The following is an 8,438-nucleotide window of genomic DNA, read 5'->3' as shown; positions in this document are numbered from 1 at the left end:
AGCCGCAATCATCACAACACGCCTGTGCCGTCTCTCCCCTTTATGGTTGTCAAATTGATTTCACCACCGCGATACCTATGGCTCCCAATGAAACTTAATTAAAAATACCATTTAATCACAGAGTAACAAAGGCAAACGGGATAAACGGCATTACCACTTTGGCGCATTTTAATCCGCACCGCTCCTCTCCATCTGAATCTGTCTGGATGAGAATTGCCTTTTCAAACCAGAATCCCCTTGTCTTCCATGTGCTTGCCTCTGACAGATCTCCAAAATAAACAGCATTTAGCATGGCATGGATCCAAATGTATGCAATTTGCCCAGTGGTAAAATCAGCCCTAACTAGAGCAAGAAAAAAAAAAAGAAGTTGCATTTGAAAATACCTTCCTTCCCTCGAAGCATACAAAAAACCGTCTACTGAATGTGGGATCCATTAAACGGGTCCTATGGACTCTCAATTCTGGCATCCCTCGATTCAGTGGAGTGATGGATTTTGAAGCTTATTATTAAAATTGTGTCACCAATGATGCCATGACCCTGCTCTTTTATGTCTAGAAAGCTCTGTGGGGCTGGAGCCTGCCAGTGAGGGTGTCAGGAATGGATCTGCTGGGGTGTGGAGGGGAGGGGCTGTTTAGAGTGAACTCTGTAGGCGGGCAACCTAGAGGGGCCGCAGGCCATCTTGAGATCTCACCCAGCCAGGGGGACATTCCCAGTTGGAAAGCCGCTCCTTTGGATTGAGCTGTTTGCTCTCTCAGAGACCATCTGGCATCCAGATAGAGCGATGGTCTAATGCATAAAAATATCTCACCAAGTTACCTCCATGCCCTTGCTGCTTGAAACCCTCTCATGCTTCCTGGGGTGTGTGGAATAAAACCCGAGCGGCTCCCGTCTGCTCTGCCCTACATCTCCCCTTCTCCCCTCCTGGTCTTCTCGGCTTCGGGCTCAGGGCCCTTTTCCTTCCTTGGGCACCCCCTCCCAAGGCTCTCCTGCCTGGGCCCGCCGTCCCCTTTCCTGGGAAGCTCTTCCCAACCACCTCCCTTCCCCACAGGCTGATCAAGGTCCCCTTGGTCAGTCACCATCTCCTCTTGTCCCTCTCCCAGTTGGTTCCCTTCCTGGCACTTACAACCATCTGGAACACTCTTGTTATTGATTTGCTGCTTACTGTCTATTTCCCCACTATGGGGTAAGTTCCTATTTTGGTGACTACATATCCCAGGGCATCCACTAGCCTGGGAGGCAGAGATCTGTCTTGGGTCCCCAGGCTTGCCTCATTGCTGAGGCTGTGGTCAGCACCAAGAAACATTTGTGGGAGGAAGGGAGGGAGGTAGGGCAGTCAGTAGCACCTCATTGCAAAGGGATCTCTTAGATCACTTTTCTCAAGAGACCTGGGACCACAGGGAGGACTGGCAGGAAAGCAGGAGGGGGCTGCTGCTGATGGAAGTGGTCCCTTATCCGCACACATGGGGAGAAGGGTGCGATTTCTGGGCCTGTGCTTCCAGGAAAGTCCTTCTCCAATTCACAGCAGAAGCAAGCCTTCCTTTGACCCTGCAGGATACGAGTTCATTGTCATTGCCCGCACCAGCTGCTTTTTTATTGGGTCTTGCCCACCTCCTTCTACCCACCTGAAACCTCCCTGGAGAGCACATGAAATCCTCAAACACATGATCAACGAAAGTCACCATTTCTTTTTTCTCTTGCTCCGTGGCCCAGGCTGGAGTGCAGTGGCATGATCTCGGCTCACTGCAACCTCCGCCTCCCGGGCCAAGCGATTTGCCTGCCTCAGCCTCCCGAGTAGCTGGGATTACAGGCACACACCACCACACCCAGCTAATTTTTGTGTTTTTAGTAGAGACGGGGTTTCACCGTGTTGGCCAGGCTGGTCTCGAACTCCTGACCTCCAGTGATCTGCTGCCTCAGCCTCCCAAAGTGCTGCGATCACCATTTCTTTAGAGCAAATGTGATCTCACCTTTCGGATTCACTTAAAGTAGTGATTTCTCCAACCCTGTTGCACATTCCCTGACTCCACCTGGAGGACTTTGAGAACTAATTCCACCTGGGCCCCACCCAGGACCGTGAAGCTGGCTCATCCATGCAAAAGGAAAAAAACAGCAAAATCTCTCTTGGTTTCTTATCTCATCCTTTTAATATGTTTATTGGATATGAATATTTTATGATGCAAATGACATTAGTACAAGCAGTCTACGAATAGAGTTCAATAGTCACACACATATATTGGGGTGAGCACAAAATATTTCGACTAGAGGGGTGCAAGCAAGCAGGTTTGGAGAGCACTGACATGAAAGGGTGATGCAGGTCAGGTTCACAATTAATGAAAAAACGGAGAAAAAGAGGGAGTATGGCAAACCATAGGCTGGGTCATGCCCCAACTCGCAGTGGGAAGATGCTATTTAGCTTGCTGCCATGCGAGGATGGGGGCCTAGGACTATTGGGTGTTCTGAGTTCTAAAGAAAAATGCAGACCTTGGCTTGGCGCGGTGGCTCACGCCTGTAATCCCAGCACTTTGGGAGACCGAGGTGGGTGGATCACGAGGTTGAGATCGAGACCATCCTGGCCCCATCTCTGCTAAAAATACAAAAATTAGCTGGGCGTGGTGGCACGTGCCTGTAGTCCCAGCTACTTGGGAGGCTGAGGCAGGAGAATTACTTGAACCTGGGAGGCAGAGGTTGCAGTGAGCTGAGATCGTGCCACTGCACTCTAGCCTGGTGACAGAGTGAGACTGTGTCTCAAAAAAAAAAAAAAAAAAGAAAAGAAAAAAGAAAATGCAGACCTTTTAATTTTATGTGAAATCTCCCAATTTTTAAATATTGGCACCTAATGGGATATAACAAAAAATGAACATCATAGGGGCTAAAGAAAACACTGGGCTGGATGGCCCGAGGGTGCCCCATCTGTGACTTTTAAACACCACGCCCTCCTGGTCTACGTTATTTCATTTATTTCATTTAATCTCTTTAATGACCCTGTGAGACACTGCTTCACTTCTCTTTTACCAATGAGGAAACTGAGGCTCAAAGACACCAAGGAATGAATCCAAGGTCTGAGAGACTCGAGTCTCAACACGATGAGACCCTGGCTGCTTTGCTTAATGTGACATGTCTGTGGCTATTAACTGCATGGGAATGAGTGCAGGCCGTGAACCACTGCAATTCTGGTGGCAGGAAAGAGTTTATTCTCAGTGCACCTTCAATAGGCAAAAGCTCTTCAACTTCTCAACTACTGTGAACAACTACACGAGAAAGCAACAGGCTGGGGAGAGGGGGGCTAACTATTCTCACGATTTCTTGGGACACCAATGGGCAGAAGCCAGGTCAGAAAGGGAGAGATGTGTTAATGGCATCACAAGACAAAACTGGCGGAGGGGTCAGCAAGAGAGAGGAAAACATCTACATCCAGGTCAGCTCACCCACACATAACAGTACTAGAATTTCCTGGATATTTAACTATGTGCTGGAAATTGTTCTAAGTCTGTAACTAGAATCATCTCATTTAATGTTCACCTTGGGACTGGTGCCTTTCATATATCCCCATTATACAGATGAGGAAACTGAGGCACGTTAACATGCCAAAGGACACGAAGCTAGTGGGAGTCTTAAAGCTCAGGTTTTAAACCCTACTCTCTCTTGTCTCTTTGAGTCTCCAATGTCATCAGGATGGGCCACTGAGGTTCTTCAAACCTCAGTTCCACCTGTTATTACATAAGAATGAGGGACTTACAGAAAAAACTATACTATGCTGGTGAAATCCACGAAATAATGTAAATGGGGCTGTGTCTCTTTCAAGAGATCAGGGGAACTCCCTAAAGACAGGATATCAACTTTATTTTAATTATTAACATCTCCTTCCTGTGTGCTGAGCATAGGACTCAAAGCTCAGGCTTTTACTTAGGTTTGTCTTAGAGAAAGGAAAGAGGCCAATCTTCAATGAGTCATTTCTCTTTCAGTTTCTTTGCCTTTGGGGATAGAGGCTACAGACGAATGGAAATGAGAATTCCTGCTCTCAAACTTTTTATACAAGTGTTGTCTGATAGGACTTTCTTCGATGATGAAAATGTTCCATATCTGTACCGTCCAATACAGCAGTCACTAGCCACATGAGGCTGTTAAGCACTTGAAATGTGGCCAGGGCGACTGAAGAGCTGCATTTTTAATTAAAATTAAAACTGAATTTAAATTGAAGTAGCCACAGCTAGCTAGTGGCTACCATATCGGACAGCACTAGGGGTGTGGTGAGAAACTGGGATGTCTCTAAGTTCTGTCTTTCCCCAGAGGGCTGGGTCCACTCCAGAGTCTCTGAAAAAGCTTGGGAAAGAGGAAAGTAGGTTAGGCTTTGTCACCTGCTGGGCTCGTTCCTGTCGCCTGCCCTGGACCTTGGGGGCTGAATGGCTCACATTTTATAATCTGAACAATTTTTGGGGAAGAAGGTCCTGTTTCACACCAAATCAGACTATAACACAGGGTCATTTTAAAACATTTAAAAATTTGTGGGCACCATTTCCTAGCTGTTTTGGATTGGGACCTGGGTGCTACAATCTAGGGGCCAAGAGAAGTCTCCACTGCCCTTGCTTAAGCCCATGACAACGTTGGAGGAGAAAAGCCGATCTCTTTTTCTCCTCCGCCTGAGATTTGTGCTCCTTCTAGGGTTTTGCTTCCAGAAGCTGACCTCTGAGTTCTGAAACGATGTCTGTGAGGTCAAACGGCAGAGGCATCGAAGCGTCATCCTTTTCCCAGTATGGCCGACATTCTGGCTTCTGATCAGCAGGTAATGTTCGGGCAATTCGTGACTGGCACCTGGAAGAGTAAAAATAGGAAATTAATCCACGGGAGGAAACCCCCAGAAGACCCCAACCCACAGGAAGCTTGGAGCAACACTGGCCAATGCTCCAAAGACAGTCCTCGGGGGTGAAGGTCATGGTGACGACTGAATGAATCTACAGGTGGAACGCAGGTGTTTATAAGAAGGAAGACTGTTTCTGATGGTGTTGGGACTTCCTTTGCTTTGACTCCCAGATTTGTATTATCTCAGGTGGCTTCGTAGAAGCCAATCATCAGGGAAATTCAGTTACTCTGCCTTTAAAATGGTGAATTATTTTTTCATTATCTCAACTGTTATTTAAAGTGTGTGATTAAGCCATTATCAGATTTAAATGTTTGTGGGATTTCAATGTATTACTAGATTACTGGGAAAGATTAAATTGAATTTACTGCATTAAAACGTCCAAGAATAGATTAAACAATATTACAGGCCGGGATTGACTTTGGAGATCCTGGAGATTTACAAGTGTCCCAGCTTGCTGTGCTCAGAAAAAGGCACTCCAAGGAGAGACCGATTTATAAGGATATATGCAAATAGAGGTTAATAATCATTTCCACTGATGAAGAGGTGGGAAAAAGTTGCACAAAATTAAATTAAGAGGCCAGCAAGAGTTAGTCCCTAAGGAAAACACTTAAATCACGGTTTTTATTGAATGGATTATTCATCAATAGTAGAGAAATTAATTATCATATGAAGCTAAATTATAGCCTCACAGGAAAATAATTGGGGCAACGTTCTCACACTTTGGCAGGCATCTATCTCTCAGAGAGACTGGCTTATTTAAAAAGTGACCTGGGAAAACTCAGTGGCTTTAGCTTTATTGATCTGCAAAATGAGGATCAGAGAGAAGGAAACAGATTGCACTAAGGAATGAACAATTTCTCGACTCTCCTGGAGTACGTGGCAGTGAAAACGAGTGGATCAAAACCAAACACTATGAGGACACTTGGGAGCATTGCACTTGTGCCTCCCTCCACCCCCGCCTTCTCTCCATTTTTGTCTAAATCAATTAAAAAGTGGTCATGCTCACTATTTGTCTTCTGACTGTGTAGGACTGACTATGAAGAGATCAAAGAATGGAATATCCTGGCCCCATTTCCAAGCCTGATGGTAGAGAGGGTTCCTAACTGAAAGACATCTTCTTCTCTGGGGAATTATTAATGGTGAGGGGATCCCCCCGGGGAAAACATACTTCAACTTTACACCTATTTTCGAGTGTGGTTAATTGCTACACCGGCATCCTATGCACTCAATCCGTCGTACATTACACATAACATTCTAATATATCTTCAGCTCTCTGCATCAGGCCCTGATAATAGCATCTGTTAACATGCACTAAGTACTATTATGTAGCACATCACTTCATAAATAATAAGATTAGCTGACCCCGGGGCCCCAAGAAGAGTAATGTGTTTAAATGTTCTCATTATTTATTTAAAACAAGAATTAAAGCAACAGAAGCTGCTTTTGACAATCCTCTTAGCATAAATATTAAACTGTTTGCACTGATAAGCTACACACTGCACTGAAGAACAGAGGATGCATTCTGTAGACTACTTAATCATAGGTGTTTGAGACCATGCCGCTTGCTGTCGTTGTTCTGAGGGTGCATCTCTGTAGTTCTAGAGACAGTCTCTAAACCACTTGAAAGGGATGTAGGGAAAATTAATATTCAAGGAAAGCTGCGACTAATTACAAAGGAACTCTGCAAAGCTTTTAAAATTGTGCTTTCTCTCTGTCTCAGAATCCTAGAGTAATGCTCAATTTACTGGGTAGGGAAAGTTATTCCAAATTGAGCATTTCAATCTCACAGTGGATAAATTGTCCATGCAAACATTATTCTGGCTGGCAGATTAAAGGGCTATGATAAGTGTCGATCCACCTAGAATATCATAAAGTTTGTAGAAAGTCAATAGAGATGCTTTTTCACCTGTCAAATGGGTTTTGCCTCCGTACTTTGAGAAAGTATTAAACATATTGAAGCCTGCTGCAGAGGTTTGCTTATGCTGTGTTGTACAAGCTTCCCAATCCCAATGGCTTTTCTTTTGGGCAAAGCTGTTTCACAGTTTTCTGCTGTTGTTCTTCTCATCAAAGGACTGGCTGGGGCCAGGCGTGGTGGCTCACACCTGTAATCCCTCGCACCCTGGTAGGCCAAGGCAGGCAGATCACTTGAGGCCAAGAGTTAGAAACCAGCCTGGGCAACATGGCGAAACCCTGTCTCTACTAAAAAATACAAAAGTTAGCTGGGCATGGTAATGCCAGCCTGTAATCCCAGCTACTTGGGAGGCTGAGGCACGAGAATCACTTGAACCCAGGAGGTGGAGGTTGCAGTGAGCCAAGATTGTGCTACTGCACTCCAGCCTGGGCAACAGAGCAAGACTCTTTCCAAAAAAAGAAGAAGAAGAAAAAAACAAAGACTGGCTGGTATGGGAAGTGGCTCCTTTGCATGCAAGCTCTGACAGACAAGCTGTACATAGTCACTGCATCCATCTGGGCCAGGAGTAGAACCCTTTGTTGGGTTTCTTCAGAGCCTTCATTCAGAAATTTCAAGATTACTTTAAAGTTTTTTCTTTAATGTCCAGTGTTCCTTGCCAATTTCCAAATGATAGTAATAGGGGCCAGCAGAGCGCTCGTTACTGGAGGTGATGTAGTCACCCATGAAAAAGAACAGACATTCCCAACTCAAATGATATTTTGTGATTTAGCATCATGCCAGACTATGCAACTGATAAAGAGAAGGTTGGATATTACTTGAAGGCACATCTGTCCCCCTTTAGGGTTTCATTTCTTTTGCTCAGGTCACTCATTCTTCCTTCTTGGATCTTAATTTCCAAAGATGGGAAGCAGGGAGACTGCAGCATGGTGGTAAAGAGTGTGTTCTCTTGATTGCCGGAGTTGCTGCTCTCCAGGGGCATGACATCTTGGGCAGGTTTTGTTACCTCGCTGAGCCTCAGTTTCTTATCTGTCAAGTGGTGACGGTGATAATAGTATCTTACTTATGGGGTTGATGTGAAGATTACATGAATTATACGCAGTGTTTAGAACATTTCCTGGCACATAGCAAGCGCCCAATACCTATAAAATAATATTACCACTATCGTTACTTCTACTCCAGGTACCAGTGGCAGATGAGAAATGCCAATGAGAGAGCTGCCTGTTATACTTGGGCAGTCTCCTTCCTTCATACTAACTGGGTGCGTAGCCTCTAGACAGACTCCTTCTAGGGGAAGCTCTGGGGATACAGGAGCAGCTCTGTCTGGCTTGAATCAAATTGCACCTAAGGCTGGATCCTATCACATTTTGACATTCCAAGACCCTGAGGCTTATGTATTCAAGCTGCTACAACTTTCCAGTGTCAGGCTAAAATGTTCAGATTCAGAAGGGATCAGCAGTTATTCCTGAAGACCTAGGATTGATAAAAGGCATTGTCGTCTGGCCTTCTAAATGGTGGTTGTTCCAGACTGATTTTGTATTTACAGGAAATAAAGTTGGATTGTTTCTTAGCACACAATACTCTATATAGTCTCTTGCAAAATAAAGGGGCCTCAAGTTGTCTTACGAAATGTGTGAGGAATACTGATTGTGATGGAAATTTGTTGTCCTG

General features: G+C 45.1%; 1 protein-coding gene across 4 annotated transcripts in view; it reads right to left on the bottom strand.

Moving 5' to 3' along the window:
* Window positions 1-2,121: 2,121 nt before the first annotated feature.
* Window positions 2,122-8,438, bottom strand: part of FTO (FTO alpha-ketoglutarate dependent dioxygenase) — a 404,110-nt gene continuing 397,793 nt past the window's right edge. For all 4 annotated transcript variants that reach the window (XM_024925915.4, XM_063598008.1, XM_024925916.4 and 1 more), the window contains one exon: window positions 2,122-4,809. In XM_024925915.4, the coding sequence (XP_024781683.1) occupies window positions 4,656-4,809 (154 nt within the window). In that variant the 3' untranslated portion in view covers window positions 2,122-4,655. The remainder of the gene's footprint in view (window positions 4,810-8,438) is intronic.

This window comes from Pan paniscus, chromosome 18, assembly GCF_029289425.2.
Source record: "Pan paniscus chromosome 18, NHGRI_mPanPan1-v2.0_pri, whole genome shotgun sequence".
Lineage (NCBI taxonomy): Eukaryota > Metazoa > Chordata > Mammalia > Primates > Hominidae > Pan > Pan paniscus.
The sequence above is the reverse complement of the archived record's forward strand: the minus strand, read 5'-3'. Positions and strand labels throughout refer to the sequence as shown.